Here is a 19,005-nt window from a genome sequence, read left to right on the forward strand (position 1 = left end):
GTCTGAAGAGGACGGGAGCATTGTGACGAATCCCTTTTTCCTTGTTTGTCAAGCCGGCCGCTCCTGATCCTTCAGGCTCTTTGAGAAGCAAACATAATAGTCATAATGATCCAACCGAGCAGTTAAATTCAAATTGCCGAGCGCTGGAAGGGGCAGGCCGACAACCGCGCTGCCTAAATTACTCTCCAATTTGCTTTATGATAAAAACAAAAATAAAGGGCTTTTGGAGAGAAGTGCCGTCTCCGAAGAAAGGAAGGAAGAAAACTCAATGCTCCTTGCTTTTTTGCATTTGATTTGCATGCATATTTCTCTGCTCTCCCCCCTCCCCCCTCCCCAATGATCTCTTTCATGGGAGAGGGGGAAAAACACCCATATGAATTATGTTTTTTTAAAAATAGATGTTCTTTTGCAGTATGGAAAAGGCATCTGTGTTCTTCCCTATATTTAGGGCCCAATCCACCAAGAACCTTGTAAGTGCAAGTGTCCCTGCCAGCAAGGGGTGCTGTGAAAATTGATATGAGGCAGCCATATAATGCAGCCTAGAGGGTGCAGAGTCCGGGGTTCGAATCCTGAGCCACAGTTGCAGATCTCCCATCTATAAACGGATTGCCAAAGGGAGACGCACCTGCTGAATTTCTGCCTCCCGCTCTGTAGTTAAATGTATAAAATCCACTAAGAAGGGGAGGGGAGGAATTCAGCACAAGGAGGGGAGCTGTCCTACAACACCCATGGTTCAAGGCAGTTCATGGAGAGCCAGTGTGGTGTTGGACTAGGATCAGGGAAATTCAGGTTCAAATCTCTACTCTGGCTGGGAAGCTCACTGAGTGATCAGGTTGCCAACCTCCAGGGAGGGCCTGGGATTCTCCTGGAATTACAACTTATTTCCAGACAACAGAAGATCCGTTCCCCGGAGAAACAGTGGCTTCCGAAGGCAGACTCTAGGGCAGGAATGGCCAGATGGTGGATCTCAAGATATTCATGGACTACAGTTACCATGAGCCCCTGCCAGCATCTGCTTTCACATCATTCACATCACTGCTGGGCTCCTCCTCAAACGTTACCCCTTTCCAGACTCAGCCCCCAAATCTCCAGAGATTTTTCACACCAAGGAACTTGGGCCAGCCACACATTCTCAGACTAAACTACTACATGAGGTTAAGAACCTCAAAAGAGCCCTGCTGGATAAGACCAATGAGAGTCCATCTAGTCCAGCATCCTGTCTCACCCAGGGGCCAACCACAGGGGAAAGAGGTCAAGGCCTTCCCCTAGTTAAAGACTTATGCTCCCTCAATGGATATTAGCCTCCCTGTTCTAAGGCAGTATTCCACTGAATATCAAGAACTGGAGGACAAGCCATGAAAGATAGCTGCTGTCCTCATACTGTTTCTTGGCTTCCTCCTGTTGGACCTCCAGAGGAACGGGTTGGCCTGGCCACTGTGTGGGACATGAATAGACAGACCACTAGTCTGATCCAGCAGGGCTCTTTTGAGGTTCCTATGAAGGTCTCAACCTGCCTGCCTGGTTGTTGGCTCTCCAGATGAACTGGTTGGCCACTGTGTGAGACTGGATGCTGGACTAGATGGACTACTGGGCTGATCCAGCAGGGCTCTTCTGATGTTCTCATGAAGACTTCAACCTCTTGGCCCTACAGAGGAACTGTTTGGCTAGTGTGAAACAGGATGCTGGACTGGATGGACCTTCACTGGCCTGACCCAGCAGGGCTCTAATGAGGGTCTTCTCAGGGGAAGGCCTCAGCCTCTATGCCCTGTTGTTGCCCTCCAGAGGAACTGGTTGACCACCGGATAAGACAGGATGCTGGACTAGATTGACGTTCACTGGTCTGACCCAGCAGGGCTCTTCTGATGTTCTTAGGGGGGACTTGGCCTCTCTGCCCTCTTGTTGGCCCTACAGAGGAATTGGTTGGCCCCTGTGTGACAGAGGACTAAATGGACCAGGGGTCTGATCCAGCAGGGCTCTTCTGGTGTTCTTGTGGAGGCCTTGGCCTTTCTCACTTATTGTTGGCTGTCCAGAGGAACTGTGGGACCGGATATTAATTTTTCTCACTTAGTATGTGAGGTTTGTTGGCTGGACCTGCATTTTGGATTCTCCTGAGCTAGAATACTGTAGAACTCCTAGTTGTTTTATGAGGGCTGGACAGTGGAGGTGGTTGGGGGGAGGTTTTGTCTTGTCCCCGCAGGAGTCCAGGGTCCCAACAGATCAGGTTGGAGAAGAACTAGACCCTGCGCATCCCTTGAATGACAGTAAGAGAACTCTGAATTGTAGCCTTGGGGGAGAGGCCGGAGTGAATCTCAGGACTCAGAGAGGACGCTGGGAGAACAACTGTTGCTGCTTTGGAGAATCACATCCAGACCTCAGTGAATGCTGCAGCAGCAGACCGAGCCATGTCCCCAGCAAGAGTTAGCCGTCCTTGGGCTCTGTCCTTCTGATAATTCTGGTGCTGGAACGCTGACAGCTGGCAGCAACGGGGCTCTGCTCGCGTCAATCTTTTTTAAAGAGCATGGGCAAGAATACTGTGCCTCCCTCCCCGCCTCCCCCCTGGGCTGGACAGACAGACCCTCGCACCTGGTCCCTGCAAATATCAGAGGGGAGTAAATCAACGGGAAGAAACTCCAAGCATCGAGGAGGAGGGAGAAATAGGTGGCCTAAATGCTTCCTCGCAGTGCCCCAACCATGACTGCCGCATTTCAGCCATGGAGACCTTCATCAACTCTTTTATAGTTCCCTTCGAGTCCAGTAGAAGAAGAAGAAGCAGCAGGAGGAGGAGGAGGAGGAGGAGTTGGTTCTTATAAACCACTTTTCTCTACCCGAAGGAGGCTCAACGCGGCTTCCATTCGCCTTCCCTTCCTCTCCCCACAACAGACACCCTGTGAGGTGGGTGAGGCTGAGAGAGCCCTGAGATTACTGAAGAAGAAGAAGAGTTGGTTCTTAGATGCTGCTTTTCTCTACCTGAAGGAGGCTCAAAGCGGCTTACAGTCACCTTCCCTTTCCTCTCCCCACAACAGACACCCTGTGAGGGAGGGGAGGCTGAGAGAGCCCTGAGATTACTGAAGAAGAAGAGTTGGTTCTTCTATGCCGCTTTTCTTTACCCAAAGGAGTCTCAAAGAGGCTTCCAATCGCCTTCCCTTTCCTCTCCCCACAACAGACACGCTGTGAGGGAAGGGAGGCTGAGGGAGCCCTGAGATTATTGAAGAAGAAGAGTTGGTCCTTATAAGGTGCTTTTCTATCCTTGGAGGAGTCTCAAAGCGGCTTCCAATCATCTTCCCTTTCAAGGAGGCCTTGAATGTTTTGGACCTCTAAGTAGTGGATACATAAAAGAGCACAGGAGCCCCCTGCCCCCTTCTCGCTAAGCAAACGGGAGAATGAAATCTTACTATCTAAAGCGGACTCCTGTCTGTTCCCTTCTGAAGGGAACAGAGATCCCACAATTTGGGAGGTGATGATGATGATTTATTTGATGAAGAGTTCTATAGAGGCAAGTGGAATCATCTTTCCGATAGTCCAAGTTCCTTTATGAACACATGACACCATTGTCAACAAAATCACACCCTCAATACACTATGGATTGGGACTGTGGCATCTGAAGGACCATCTTTGTGATCAGATTGTGACCCGCCATGAGCCACTCACTGAGAGTGGTAGGATACAAATCAAAACATAAAGAAATAAGAATAGATCTTTGTCCAAATGTTCATGCCCAAGCACTAAGATGGCAGGGAGTGGCCCACCCGTGAGGAAGGGGCCTACCTCTCAGCATCCCCAGGTTCTCTGCCCAGATTTTATTCTTTCCCCATGATTTGATTCTGTTGCTCGCTAAGGTGTTGCGGGTTTGAATTCACAGGGGAGGGTGAGTGAACCAGTATATTGCTTGTTGCATGATTTATACCTCAGTCCTGACTATGCCTTCCTTGTAGATGCTTTCGTTTTTCTCAAATAAACTTTCATTCTATGAGGTTACTTATTTAGAAATCATAGTTTCTCACAGTACCATTCCAAGAAGCTTGTCTGGTAGGAACAGGAGAAAGGGCCTTTTTGGTGACAACCCCAACATTTTCAAAACAAACATTTCCCGTTCACTTAGTGTGAGCCAGCTGGGTGTCATGGTTAAGAGCAGCAGCCCCTAAACTGGAGACCCAGGACTGATTCCCCACTCTGGTTCCACGTGCAGCAAGCTGGGAAATCTTGGGCCCTGAAGTCCATTCAAACAGGCAAGGGCCTCTCCAGAGTTTAAGGTGGGTCCTTCACAGTTTTATCTGTGGATACCGAGGTTTGAACTTGGGACCTTTGACATGCCAAGCAAAAACTCTGCTGCTGAGCCTGGCCTCTCCTCTGGGCAGGGGAGGGGGGGTCATTCCCCATGGCAATGCCTTCCCCTGGGCAAGTTGGCAGCCCTCCTGCCAGAGCTGGATCGTCCTGGTTTCACGGCTCAGGAAATCGGCCATGCCATGTCAAAGAGGGAGGGTTCCTGACACCTGTAGACTTCTAAGTCGTGGCCCCCTTAGATGCACGGGGGGCTTACTAAAGGGAGCTTCAGCATCTCGGGCAGAGGGAGGCTGGTGAGGCCCTAGAGACGAAAGGAGGGAAGGCAAACGGCAAGAGAGAGACAGAGACAGAGAACGAAAGAGCGAATGTGCCAGCCAGATGACTGGAAGCACAATTATGCCATGAAGCATTTGCAATGCAAACCATGCAAGGTTGCGGCTCCCCTGCTTTCCCTGCTAAGCAGCTAATTCTGCACTTAGCACAAGGGGAGGTCTGGGGAGGGACACACACTGCAAATCTGGATCCGCTCCCCCCCTCTGATCTCAAGGCCTGAGGGGGGCATCAGGGCTGGGGTGCTGGTCGAGGAGTCTACACGGTCCTGAAGGCAGGACTGGGAGCGAAATTGGATGCAGACGGATAAGAGACTCCATTCTGGAGACACACCGATATTTGAGCAAAAAGGATCATGAACCCATGAACACAGCTCCTCTCCATTGGCCTCAAGGGTGTCAGCCTGAGGTCCTCCCCACCATCTACTGCCGGGGATTGAACCTGGGACCTCCTGCATGTCAAGCAGAGGCTCTTCCACTGAGCCAGGGTCTCAGGCCAGGGTCTTTCCCATCCCCTCCTGCCTGGCCCTTTCACTGGAGATGCTGCTGGGGATTGAACCTGGGACCTCCTGCATGTCAAGCAGAGGCTCTTCCACTGAGCCAGGGTCTCAGGCCAGGGTCTTTCCCATCCCCTCCTGCCTGGCACTTTCACTGGAGATGCTGCTGGGGATTGAACCTGGGACCTCCTGCATGTCAAGCAGAGGCTCTTCCACTGAGCCAGGGTCTCAGGCCAGGGTCTTTCCCATCCCCTCCTGCCTGGCCCTTTCACTGGAGATGCTGCTGGGGATTGAACCTGGGACCTCCTGCATGTCAAGCAGAGGCTCTTCCACTGAGCCAGGGTCTCAGGCCAGGGTCTTTCCCATCCCCTCCTGCCTGGCCCTTTCACTGGAGATGCTGCTGGGGATTGAACCTGGGATCTCCTGCATGTCAAGCAGAGGCTCTTCCACTGAGCCAGGGTCTCAGGCCAGGGTCTTTCCCATCCCCTCCTGCCTGGCACTTTCACTGGAGATGCTGCTGGGGATTGAACCTGGGACCTCCTGCATCTCAAGCAGAGGCTCTTCCACTGAGCCAGGGTCTCAGGCCAGGGTCTTTCCCATCCCCTCCTGCCTGGCCCTTTCACTGGAGATGCTGCTGGGGATTGAACCTGGGACCTCCTGCATGTCAAGCAGAGGCTCTGCCACTGAGCCAGGGTCTCAGGTCACGGTCTTTCCCATCCCCTCCTGCCTGGCCCTTCTAACTAGAGATGCTGGGGATTGAACCTGGGACCTTCTGCCTGCCAAGCAGAGGGCCTATCACTGCCCCTCCAGAGAGAACGCTGGAACGAGGATGTCATGGACTCTGACAAGAAGTGCTCACAGGGTGTTCAAGGCAACCAACATTCAGATGTCATTTGCCATTGGGAGCCTCTGGGCAGGGACCCTGGACGTCTCTCTTGGTCTCTCATCCATCTCTAGGCAAGAACAAACCTGCTTGGCTTCTGAGACCTGATGAACTTGGGCCAGGCTGGGCTACCCAGGTCAGGGCTGACCACAGCTCCTACGGAGGTAGAACTTCCTGAGTTAGGAGCAAGAGGCATCAGAGGTGGGTTGCCCTTGCCTGCCTCTGCTTATCAACCCAGGGCTTTCTTGGGGGTCTCCCGCCCAAATGCTAACCAGGGCTAACCCTGCTTAGCTTTCGAGATTTGACAAGACAAGACCACCTGATCACTGGGTCTCACCTGGTGGGCCCTTCCTCCTCACTCTCTCTCACCCCCCCAATGGCATCATTGAGCTAGAAGAGGTGGTGGTGGTGGGGGGGGGGGGAACTGTTTCCCGGCTTGTCCCCTCCCTCCGTGCCCAAAGCCACGGCACGGAGGGTCGGCTGGCACTGCCAGCCGGCTGCTGTTCCTTTGTTCCTTCGCAAAGGTGACGATGATAAATCTGCAGGAGGACGAAGGGACAAGCATCCCTCTGCGGATTCTCGCTCATCCCCTTCATCTTCTCGCAGAGGAAGTTTACTGAACCTTCGCCAAGGATTCACTCAGACTAATGAAGTGCGTAAGTAATGAGATTAAATAATCGCAAGCCGTTCTTAACGGGCGCTTCGTGCCGCAGACGCCCCTCCGGACTCCTGACGGTTTGCAGGGGAGGGGAAGGAGAGTCACGGCCGGCTCTGGAAGGGTCTCCATCGGCCGGTCCAGTCCCAATGAGGGCTTGAAGCCCCCCACCCCATTCCTATGATGCAGGGTCTGGAGTAAGCCTGGCTGAGCCGACACCTAACCACAGACGAGGTTGTCAGGAAGGCTTTCTGCACATGCTCAGAGGACTCAGCGTCCCAGTATTTTCATGTGGGTGGCAGAAGCAGTTTCCTAAACTAAACCTTGGTCACCTACCAGACATTAGGGTTGCCAACCTCAAGGTTAGGACTGGAGAATTCCTGGATAGGGTTGCCAGGTGCCCCCTGGCCAGCAGTGGGAGACAGGGAGAGGGTTGCCAGATCCAGGCTGGAAAACCCCAGGTGATTTGTGGGTGGAGTCGGGAGGACAGGGGCTTCAACCGTGTGCAATGCCTTAGAGCATCCATTTCTTCAGGGGAATGGATCTCTGCAGCCTGCAGATATGTCTGAAGATACTCCGGTGGCCACACAGCAAAGTCAGTTTTGACCTCAAGAGACAGCAGTTTCCCATTTTGCTTTGGAAATATCCATGTCCAGGAGGTGTCCCCAGGCAATTAGGGCCAGTCAGCGGCCCTCCTTCCCTGGTACTTTGTTTGCCTCCTTAGGAATGCTTAGGACACGCTTTCTCACCCCGGGTTTCTGCACGACCGTTGTCCCTACTTAGCTACCTATTAGTATGTGCTTCCTGCGTGTAACTCTGCTATTAGACGGAGGGATGGACGGATCAATAAAGAAATAAATAATCAACTTTAAAGTTCTGCTTTGTGAGCGGGAGCACGAGACACAGGAGAACCAGGGAGCCCAGGGCCGAGACCCTCGATGCAGAACCAGGGCCTGCCTAGCAGGACCGGATCCAAAGGCAAGCCGCTTCCGCCTCTACTCACGATGTAGCAGGGCTCGCAGTAGGCCTTCTTCTCCACGGCGTAAAAAGGCTGCCCCCGAAGCTTGTTGCCGCAGGTCATGCAGGTGAAGCACTCCACGTGGAAGACTTGGTCCATGGCCGTGCAGCCCGTTCCTTCCCCCACGACGTTCTCTCCGCAACGCGCACATCGCCCTGGGCGGGACAAAGAGAATTAGGGGCTGTGAGAAGCGCGTTTTGTTCTCAGCCTGAAAGGAGAACCAGGGCAAAAGAGCCCTGCAAGATCAGGAGCCTGCCAAGCCAGCGCTGTATTTCCAACCTGCAGCGTACCAAAACTAAGGCCAACCTATTCACGAACAGCGTTTAGGAGCCACCTCAGGCAGGCTGACGACATAAATGAAACACAGCTCATTAATAACAACAACAGCCTGTATTTTTGTAGCCGGCCTTTCCCAGATTGGCTCAGGGCAGGTGAAACACATGATAAAATGTACAAAGTAATAATTTTTACAGAATTAAAATAATTAGTACACCTGCATCTGGGTCAGAAAAATGAAAAGCATGCCTACTGGATGGGGGATACGCTTCTAGGTAGCACTGTGTGTGAACGAGACCTTGGGGTACTTGTGGATTGTAAACTAAACATGAGCAGGCAGTGTGATGCAGCGGTAAAAAAGGCAAATGCCATTTTGGGCTGTATCAACAGAGGCATCAGATCAAAATCACAAGATGTCATAGTCCCATTGTATACGGCGCTGGTCAGACCACACCTGGAGTACTGTGTGCAGTTCTGGAGGCCTCACTTCAAGAAGGGCGTAGATAAAATTGAAAGGGTACAGAGGAGAGCGGCGAGGATGATCTGGGGCCAAGGGACCAAGCCCTATGAAGATAGGTTGAGGGACTTGGGAATGTTCAGCCTGGAGAAAAGGAGGTTGAGAGGGGACATGATAGCCCTCTTTAAGTATCTGAAAGGTTGTCACTTGGAGGAGGGCAGGATGCTGTTCCCATTGGCTGCAGAGGAGAGGACATGCAGTAATGGGTTTAAACTTCAAGTACAACGATATAGGCTAGATATCAGGGAAAAGTTTTTCACAGTCAGAGTAGTTCAGCAGTGGAATAGGCTGCCTAAGGAGGTGGTGAGCTCCCCCTCACTGGAAGTCTTCAAGCAAAGGTTGGATACACACTTTTCTTGGATGCTTTAGGATTCTTTGGCCCGATCCTGCGTTGAGCAGGGGGTTGGCCTGCATGGCCCCTTCCAACTCTATGATTCTATGACTACACGATGAAAATCATGGTAAACAAAAGAAACAGCTTGTTTTTGAATAAATAGACTAATCCAATGTTGTTAATCAAATTAGGAGCCCTGTTTATTATCCAGTCCTTGGCATGCCAGAGGAAAAGGTCTCCATAAGGCCTGCTGAACAGGATTCCGATACAATCTTTACTTTCTTTACTGTTTCTTTACTTTCTTCGGCAGCATTAGCAGATGGCAGGCCTCCGGTCTCAGCGGGACCTGGCTCACGGCCTCTGGTGCCCCCGTCCTGAACTGAGATATTCATCTTGAATCCTCCATCTTGGGGGCAGTCCTCCACCCTCTCTCTCCCAGTGGCCAACCAGTTCTGCTTGAGGTCTGGTGGGGGGCACGGAGACGAGAGGGGGTTCCCCGGATGTCTCCTCCTGGCTCCGGGCTTCGGAGGTTCTCTTGTTCCACTCAGACACCGTGGAAGGACGTTCATCAACTTGCTCCATGTTCTTCCTTTTCAAGCTTCTTTTGGAGGGGTAAAAATCCTGCCCAGTTCTCAAGATGGAGGCCCGCTGGAGCCGGACACACGAGTTTAAGTTAGGACATGTCTCACCACGTTGCTCATCAACACCTTCCTCTCATCCCTTATTAATCGTGCCTTCTCTTGCCTCTCCCCCGCTCTTCTCCCTTCTCTCCAGATGAAATCTGGGCTGGGATGGAGCCCGCCTGCAGTCTTCCCCACCCCGCAACCAGAGTCGAGGTCCCTCCTTGCCTTTGGCGAAAGCCTTGCTCAGAGAGTCTCCCTGAAGACCACACGCCCTCAAGGGAAGCAACCGGGCTTTAGACAGCAGGGCAAATAGCCATCTCTCTGCCTTGGAGCAAGGCTGTTTTAGCAGCTGGAAGGAGGGGAACCAAAGAGGCTGGATAATCTTCCCAAGGATGCAATTGCTAATTTGGCAAAGGTCATAGAATCCTAGAGTCGGAAAGGACCTCCAGGGTCATCTAGTCCAGCCCCCCGCAGAATGCTGGAAATTCACACCTCCCTGCCCACCCAAAGTGACCCCAATTCCAGGCCCAGATGATGCCCTCCTCGCACACCCCAAAAATCCTAGAATTCCCAGGCCAGTCTGGCCTGGAAGAAATTTGCCTCCCGAGTGGCAATGGGTACTTCCCTAGGCGTGCAAGAAAGGGCCACAAGGACCCAGCACGGACACAATCCCTCCTGCCCACCTGCTCACCACCTGCCTGAGTTCACAGCATCAGCATTTCTGTGAGGGGGCTCCCCAGCCTCTGCTTAAAAACTTCCAGAGAAGGGGAAGATTGTTTATTTATTCATCGATTGCACAACATGTGTGTCGTACAGCCAGCCAAGTGACATTCAGGGTTAGTGTGCTACTGCCTGCGCTCCCAGGAGGTCTAGCCAGGGCTGACCCTGCTTAACATCTGGGAGCTGATGAGATCCAGCTCGTTGGCGTCCTCCAGGTCAGGCCCTCAGCAAAGGTGATCCAGCCGGACAGTGGCTGCTTGAGCTTCTTTCCTGGGGACCAGTTTCTGAGGTCAGCCTTACTGGCCTGCCGGGGAATATCATTCAACGCACTCTTTGTCAGATTTGAGTCAGAATTCCAAAGGCAGCTCTGCCTCTCGAAAGCCCACACCCCCACAATCTTGTAGATCTTGGGGAGGGGTCCTGGATTCAAATCAGGGAGGCTGAGAAAAGATCCCCTGGCCCGACAATCCGACCAGCTTCTGAAGGTAAAATCATAGAATCACAGAGTAGGAAGGGACCTCCTGGGTCAGAATATAGGATGAACTTGATGACCTTGAGAGGCTCAAGAAGTGGGCTAAACTGAATAAAATGAAGTTCAATAGGGACAAATGTAAAGTTCTGCATTTAGGCAGGAAAAACCAAATACACCAATATAAGGTGGGGGAGACTTGTCTTGGCAGTAGCATGTGCAAAAAGGATCTGGGAGTCTTAGTAGACCATACATTGAACAGGAGTCAGCAGTGTGACTCAGTGGCTAAAAAGGCAAATGAGATTTTGGGCTGTACCAAACGGAGTATCGTGTCCAGATCATGGGAGGTGATGGTATCACTTTACTCTGCTCTGGTTCAGCCTCGCTTGGAGTCCTGTGTTCATTTTGGGCACCCCAATTGAAGAGGGATGTTGACAAAATGGAGCGTGTCCAGAGGAGGGCAACAAAGATGGTGAGGGGTTTGGAGACCAAGACGTATGAATGAAGAAAGTTTGGGGGAGCTTGGTCTGTTTAGCTGGGAGAGGAGACGACTGAGAGGGGATCTGATAACCATCTTCAAGTATTTAAAAGGGAGGATGGAGCAGAGTTGTTCTCTCTTGCCCTGGAAGGATGGACCAGATCCAATAGGATGAAATTAATTCAAAAGCAATTCCATCTTGACATCTGGAAGAAGTTCCTCACAGTTAGAGCGGTTCCTCAGTGGAACAGGCTTCCTCGGGAGGTGGTGGGTTCTCCATCCTTGGAGAGTTTTAAGCAGAGGCTGGAGAGACATCTGACAGAGAGGCTGATTCTGTGAAGGCTCAAGGGGGTGGCAGGTGACAGTGGAGGAGCGATTGGGATGTGATTGTCCTGCATAGTGCAGGGGGCTGGACTACATGACCCATGAGGTCCCTTCCAACTCTGTGATTCTGATTCTATGATTCTATGATCTAGTCCAACCCCCTGCACAATGATTTGTTTCTTTGTATGTGGAGAGGATTTGTCCTACCCTGAGCTGGAGGACCAGGCCGGGGCTAGCTGTGTGGATGAGGGGCTCCCCCCCCCCCCGAAGCTACCGCACCGCTCTGGTTCTCAATGGCCATGAGGCATCATTGGGACGGCCGTGCTCCTCCCGTCACTCCCCAAGTCCTCCTGGCTGCGCAAAAGGATGCATGGCAAAGCGCTCTGGAGACAGAAGGGACGTGTCGTCATTTGCCGGCCGGGCACCACAATGTCTTTCTTATGTAAATGCTTTGGCTCACAGCATCCTCTCGAGGGCCCCCACAAGGCCATCAAGCACCGCTGCTCCCACGGCGCCCCCCCTCCTCCTCCTGCTGCTGCTGCTATTTTCTCCTAAGGGCCGCCGCGTCAGGAGTCCCTCCAATAAGTGTGCTGTAGACATTCAGGACACATCCGGCTTCAGGACGGCCCAGGGAACTAACTGGCAGGGAATGTGGAAAAATCATTACTCCTAATGAAGAAATATTGATGACAGAACAGCATTTCTAGGACAGCACGGGGGGTTCGGTCAGCGGGCAAACACGGTTCCCGTTTTCGGCCTGCCGCTCCTGCCCCGCATGGTCTCAGGCAAAGGCCCCTGATTTCCAGGGAGGAGGGGCTTCTTTTCCAGGACGGCTCTGCCAGGGCTCAAAGGGTCACCTCTTGAGGTCACCTCTCCAGGAAGTCTTCGCCAGCCCAGGGCAGGAACATCTGGGCTGAGGCAGCCTGGGGAAAAATGTTAACAGTGGGCTTGGTGCTGTGGTTGGTGCTGGCGAGCTGCGTTTGATTCCCTGCTCCTCCTTCACACACAGCCAGCTGGGTGCCCTTGGGCCAGTCACAGCCCTATTAGAGCAGTTCTCACAGAGAAGTTCTGTCAGAGCTCTCTCAGCTGTACCTACATATTAGGGTGCATGTGGTGGGGAGGAAGGGGAAATGCTCTGAGATTGAGGTATAAAAACTGACTTGACGTTCAAATAGAATCCTGTAATCATAGAGATGGAGTTCCCACAAAGGCCATCTAGTCCACCCCCCTGCTCAATGCAGGATCGACCTAAAGCATCCCTGAGAAGTGTTTGGCCAGTTGCTGAACAACTCTTGTAGCAAAAATAACGTCAAAGTTTGCCGTTCCACTAGAGAAGCTGCTTTTCTCTTCCCAACAGGGTTGCCAACTCAGGGCTTGGAAATGCCTGGATATTTTGGGGGCGCAGGGCTGGGGGAGGCAGGGTTTGGGGTAAAATGCCACAGAGGTCACGGCCCAAAGCAGGGATTGCCTCTTCTGTAGTCTGGAGATCAGTTGTAATTCTGTGAGTTCTCCAGGGCCCAGCTGGAAGCTGGCATCCTCAGGCTGGCAGGGGTGCAGTTCAGCAAGGTCCCAAGCCCCACAGGTACAGACACGGATGGGCCCCTTTGAAAAACACACCTGCGCATCTCAAGGCATGTTCTGGGCCATCTTCAAGGGATCAGCCGTCCAGAACAATCGCTAATTTTCCCTTTGTACCTTGGGCAGGCTCACCCAAACCTGCCAACTATTCCATTTGTCGGCAGAGGTCAAAGGAGGTCTCTGGAGAGCCAGGCTCTGTCTTGGGTCTCACTGCTCGGATATTCTGCTGCTGCTGCTGCTGCTGCTGCACGGCTGTGCTGTTGAACACGCAGGCATCCTGACCTTGCGGAGGCACAACGATGATGATGTCATGATGCATCCGGGATCAGCTTCACCCTCCCTCTGAAACTGGCACATCCTTTTAGCCTCTTTCTGCAGAAACATCCTAAGAATGTTCCCGGGCTTTTGGGAAGGGGCTGTGTCTGAGGGGAAGAGGCTCTGCTTGGCATGCAGAAGGTCCCAGGTTCGATCCCCGACATCTCCAGGTCAACAGGACCAGGCAGGAGGGGGGGATGGGAAAGACCCGCCTGAGATCCTGGAGGGCCACTGCCGCTCTGAACAGTCAAGACTGATTTGGGGAGGGGCCGTGGCTCAGTGGCAGGCCACCCGCTTGGCGTGCAGAGGGCCCCTGGGTCCATCCCCAGCATCTCCAGGCGAGGGGACCAAGGAACAAAGGATGGGAAAGACCTAAGACCCTGGAGAGCAGCTGCCAGGCTGCGCAGACGAGACTGGCCTTGATGGACCAAGTTTCCGGTTCAGTTTAAGGCAGATGAAATCGGTCCCAGAGTGGCAGCTGCTCTCCAGGGCCCTCCTGCCTGGGGACTGGATGGGGGACCTTCTGCAGGCCAAGCAGAGCCTCTCCCACTGAACTCCAATCCCGGGGTCTCCAAGGGGTGCAGGTGCATTGAGGTGGGGGCTTCCTTGAGCCCAAGAGCTTTGCAGAAGTCGCTTGTCTTTTCCGCTCCGTTCCAGCAGCCGGAACAGCCCTGCCTAGCCAGAGCGCAGAGATCAGAGAATAAGCAGGGCTGGCCATAGGTTGGACGGGAGACCACCGAGGGTGGCCATGGAGAGGCAGGCAGTGGCAAACCACAGAATCATAGAATCATAGAATCCTAGAGTTGGAAGGGGCCCTACAGGCCATCTAGTCCAACCCCCTGCTCAACGCAGGATCAGCACTAAGCATCCAAAAGCATCCAAGAAAAGTGTGTATCCAACCTTTGCTTGAAGACTGCCAGTGAGGGGGAGCTCACCACCTCCTTAGGCAGCCTATTCCACTGCTGAACTACTCTGAATGTGACTGTGACTGTGACTCTGACCACCTCTGCTTGTCTCCTGCCTTTAATGCCTCATGGGGTCACCAGAAGCCAGCTACAACCTGATGGAACTTTCCACGACCTGCCATGACGGGGGGGGGGGGGGGCAGAGGCTAGCTGGATCTCAGCGTTGGCCCTGGCCAAGGAGACCCCCCAGGAAGACTGGGGTTGCTGCACAGAAGAAGGCAACAGCAGACCCCCACCCCCACCTGCACCCCTGCTTGTCTTCTTCCTGAAAGACTCTGGGGTTGGTGTCGCCATGTCTCCATTGTGATTTGAAGGCATGATCTTTTTGGGAGGGAGGGTGGTGCACCGGTCAAAGAGTGGCAGCCTCTAATCTGGAGAACTGGGTTTCTCCTCTTCCACATGCAGCCATCTGGGTGACCCAGTTCTCTCAGAACTCCCCCAGCCCCACTACCTCACAGGGTGTCTGTTTTTTGCTGGGAGAGACATTTGCTGGTCACTTTGGGGCTCCTTTGGATGATGAAAACGAGGGCATAAAAAAATAGCTCTCCTTCGTCTTCCTCGGGCATTCTGATGGCCACTTCGTTCCCCTCCCGCGTTAGGTGGCAAGCATCCATGGCCCTCTTGGGCTTTCTCTCTCCGGACGAAGGCCAGCCTCCCTGTGATTCACCTCGGAATATTTGGACCGGAACATTTCCCCTTTTGAGCAAACAAGCACTCAAGCGAGGAAAAGTACCTCTGATTGCGGGCATCTTCTGGTGGAGCAGGGACGGGATGGCTTTCGTTTGGCTCACCCGCAGCTTCTTGTGCCCTCCCAAGATGAGTCAAGGAAATACACGAGGACAAGGCGTCCCCCCTCTTTCCAAAACAAAAGGCTCCCTCCCCTCCCTCCCCCGTGCACATCTCAGAGCTGGATTTAAGGATGCAAAGTGAACATTTGCTAGGCTGATAGGCAACCTTCCTTAACCATGGTGTATTACCTAGGTCAGGGGTAGTCAAACTGCAGCCCTCCAGATGTCCATGCACTACAATTCCCATGAGCCCCTGCCAGCATTCGCTGGCAGGGGCTCATGGGAATTGTAGTGCATGGACATCTGGAGGGCCGCAGTTTGACTACCCCTGACCTAGATCTTAGAGAGCGGCTGTATTAGATTAATACCCCCCTTGTTTGTCAAGACAGGTGCAAACAAATGTGAAGTGTGTGTGTGTGGGGGGGGGGGAACAATGGAAAAGGCATCTAATTCTATGGTGCCAGTGCGGTGCAGCTTCAGATTAGGATCCAAAAGACCCACATTCGAATCCCTGTTCTGCTACAGAACCATGCTGGGTGACCTAGGGCCAGTCACCCACTGTTGGCTAAACCCACCCCACAGGGCTGTTCTGAGGGAGAAAAGGAGGACAACATAAGCCCCTTTTGGGTTCCCAGAAGGGAGAAAGGTGGGCGATAAGCCATAAGGGAGGGGGTATATAAATTTAATAATTATATTAATAGTGGTAATAATAATAAATTAAGTGGATGAAAATGAAACAACAAATAGTTAGAAGAAGAAGAGTTGGTTTTATATGCCACTTTTCTCTATCCAAAGAAGTTTCAAAGTGGCTTACAATCACCTTCCCTTCCTCTCCCCACAAGAGACACCCTGAGAGGGAGGAGAGGCTGAGATTACTGAAGAAGAAGAGTTGGTTCTTATATGCCTCTTTTCTCTACCCGAAGGAGTCTCAAAGCAGCTTACATTTGTATTCCCTTTCCTCTCCCCACAACAGACACCTTGTGAGGGAGTGGAGGCTGAGAGAGCCCTGAGATTACTACTTTGTAAGAACAGCTCTATCAGGACTGTGACTACCCCAAGGTCACCCAGCTGGCTGCATGTGTGAAAGCATGCAATCAAATCTGGCTCGCCAGAGCAGAAGTCCGTGTTCCTAACCACTACACCAAGCTGGCTCTTGTTAGGAGAATCTATGCAATGTGGCCCTCAGAACAGCTGTGAGAGCCAGGTTGGCCATGTGTGAGACGGGAGGCTGGACTAGAGGGACCCTCCCTGGTCTGACCCAGCTGGGCTCTCCTGATGTCCTTAGGAAGGCCTCGGCCTCTCTGCCCTGTTGCTGGCCCTCCAGAGGAACTGGCTGGCCCCTGGGTGAGACGGGAGGCTGGACTAGAGGGACCCTCCCTGGTCTGACCCAGCAGGGCTCTCCTGATGTCCTTAGGAAGGCCTTGGTCTCTCCGCCATGTTGCTGGCCCTCAAGAAGAACTGGTTGGCCCCTGTGTGAGACAGGAAGCTGGACAGGATGAACCTTCACTGGTCTGATCCTGCAGGGATCCTCTGATGTTCGTATGAAGGTTTTGGCCTCTGTGCCCTGGTGTTGCCCCCTGTGTGAGCTGGGATGCTGGAGGAGATGAACCCTCCCGGTTCTGATCCTACAGGGCTCTTCTGATGTCCTTACGGTTGAACGGCAAAGACAGCCTCAGACGACCCTCTCTGTCCCTGTGCAGCACCTGCTTGACAGCTCCAGCCCGAAGAAAGCTTCTGCTCGGGCCAAAAGCTAAATCATCTCGTTTACTGGATTTCCTTGTTCATGACTGTTCAGGCCATTAAACCGGCTGATCCGTGTGACGGATGGCTCGGCTCCCGCTTGGCTCTCTGTCTCCACCACCGCAGTTGGACGCGTCCTTCAAAGAAGCGATGCTGGCCGGATGGCACAGCCTGTGTTTGGCATTTATCTGACAACTCTTCACAAGGATGTCTGAGTTTGTAAGGAGCGCAGGAGAGCCGCTCAAGACGGAGGGCAAGGCGTGAGGGCAGGGGCCCTTGAAAGCCCAAGTGCAGGGGCCCTTGAAAGAGCCAAACCTCTCTTCATCAGATGCAAGCAGGAGTCGAAATCCTGAGCGCTTACCTTCCAGGCAGAAGGTGGCAGGGATGTTGCAGGGAAGGGATTCATGATGCAGAGGGACAGTGCTGTTCCCCCTCCCATCGAGGGCTGCTAGTCTCCAGGTGGCAGCCAAAAAATGCAAAATGGGACACACAGTGTATAATTTATACAAAACAACAAAATCCACCACGTTCCTTGCAGCCTTATATAGTTTTAGGAGTTGCTATTATGCAATTAAACCATGAAGAAACTCCTGTGAATCTTCTCTAGAGGCCTCCAGGTGCTTGTGCAGTGGTTATAGGGGGTTCCCTGAGGAGGAATTCATGAGCAAAACGCAAGATTTAGAAGAAGAAGAGCTGGTTCTTATATGTCGCTTTTCTCTACCCAAAGGAGTCTCAAAGCAGCTTACATTCAGCTTCCCTTTCCTCTCCCCACAACAGACACCCTGTGAGGGAGGGGAGGCTGAAAGAGCCCTGAAATTACTGAAGAAGAAGAAGAGTTGGTTCTTCTATTCCACTTTTCTCTCCCTGAATGAGTCTCCAAGCGGCTTCCAGTCACCCTCCCTTTCCTCTCCCCACAACAGATACCCTGTGAGGTGGGTGAGGCTGAGAGAGCCCTGAGAGTACTGAAGAAGAAGAAGAAGAAGAAGAAGAGTTGGTTCTTATAGGCCGCTTTTCTCTACCCGAAGGAGTCTCAAAGCAGCTTCCATTTGCCTTCCCTTTCCTCTCCCCACGACAGACACCCTGTGAGGTGGGTGAGGCTAAGAGAGCCCTGATATTCCTGCTCGGTCAGAACAGCTTTCTCAGTGCTGTCGCAAGCCCAAGGTCACCCAGCTGGCTGCATGTGGAGGAGGAGTGGGCAGCAAATAGCGGGGCAAGAAAGCCAGCCCTTCTTCTTCCAGATCACCCAGATTCCTGTGGGCCGAGGGTCAGCAGCCCCAGAACCAGGAAGCCGGCCATTCCAGCCAAGAACAGTTAATGAACGGCCAGTCAAGCGACCTTTCCCGAGCCAGCCTGGCTTTTCAAATGTAATTATTTGGACAGAATTATTTTCATGACTTAATACAATGCCTCAGAGCTTTCCAGGGAGGTTAATTAGATCCCTCTGCTCTCAACCGGCTTTTAATATGCCGCGATGCAGTTTTCCCCATTTGATCTAATGACATGATTAGCAGGCAGCTGTCTCTCTGCTTCCTGGTGGCTCACACGAACGGGGGGCTCGCGTGGTTCACCCTCCTGCACAGGCCACGGCAGTGGCAGACACACAACTCTGCGTAGGTGCTGGGGACGTTGACGGAAAGAGCCAGGGCACTGGGGCAGAACCTCTGCTTGGCCTGCGGAAGGTCCCAGGTTCAATCCCCAGCATCTCCAGGTAAAAGAACCAGGTGGGAGGGGAGACCCTGGAGAGCTGCTACCATCTGAGGAGACAGGATTGACCTTGGTGGACCGAATGTGTGATTCAGCGTAAGGTGGCTGATCTGGATAGCCAAGGCAAGCTCAGTCCTGTCAGATTTTGGAAGTTAAGCAGGGCCAACCCTGGCTAATATCTGAAGAGGAAGAGGAAGAGGAAGAAGACTTCCTCCAGGCCTGGACAGGCTGCCTTCTCTGCATCAGGGTGACTCAATGCGTAAATCACGTATTATGCGCATAATGATGTGCCCGCAACCTCTCTGTATGAGTTCCTGGTCTCCTGGGCAAAATGCTTTCCTGACCGGAGGGTAAAATAACCGTCTCAGTGAGGACTGGCAGTCCGTGGCTGGGATCGCTCAGCCCCGGGAGTGAGGGCAGAAGGCAAAATGTTTCTACATTCCCTCTTGGCCGCATTCACTAATTAATTACTCAATTACAAGCAGACTTCAAGTGTGGCCTGCCCTTTGGA

At 52.8% G+C, this 19,005-nt stretch overlaps 1 protein-coding gene across 4 annotated transcripts in view; it reads right to left on the minus strand.

Moving 5' to 3' along the window:
* LPP (LIM domain containing preferred translocation partner in lipoma) overlaps nucleotides 1-19,005 on the minus strand; it is a 216,394-nt gene that overhangs the window by 20,769 nt on the left and 176,620 nt on the right. For all 4 annotated transcript variants that reach the window (XM_077348017.1, XM_077348016.1, XM_077348018.1 and 1 more), the window contains one exon: nucleotides 7,649-7,818. In XM_077348017.1, coding sequence (XP_077204132.1) covers nucleotides 7,649-7,818 — 170 coding nt within the window. The remainder of the gene's footprint in view (nucleotides 1-7,648; nucleotides 7,819-19,005) is intronic.

The sequence above is a fragment of the Paroedura picta genome, chromosome 8 (genome assembly GCF_049243985.1).
Source record: "Paroedura picta isolate Pp20150507F chromosome 8, Ppicta_v3.0, whole genome shotgun sequence".
Lineage (NCBI taxonomy): Eukaryota > Metazoa > Chordata > Lepidosauria > Squamata > Gekkonidae > Paroedura > Paroedura picta.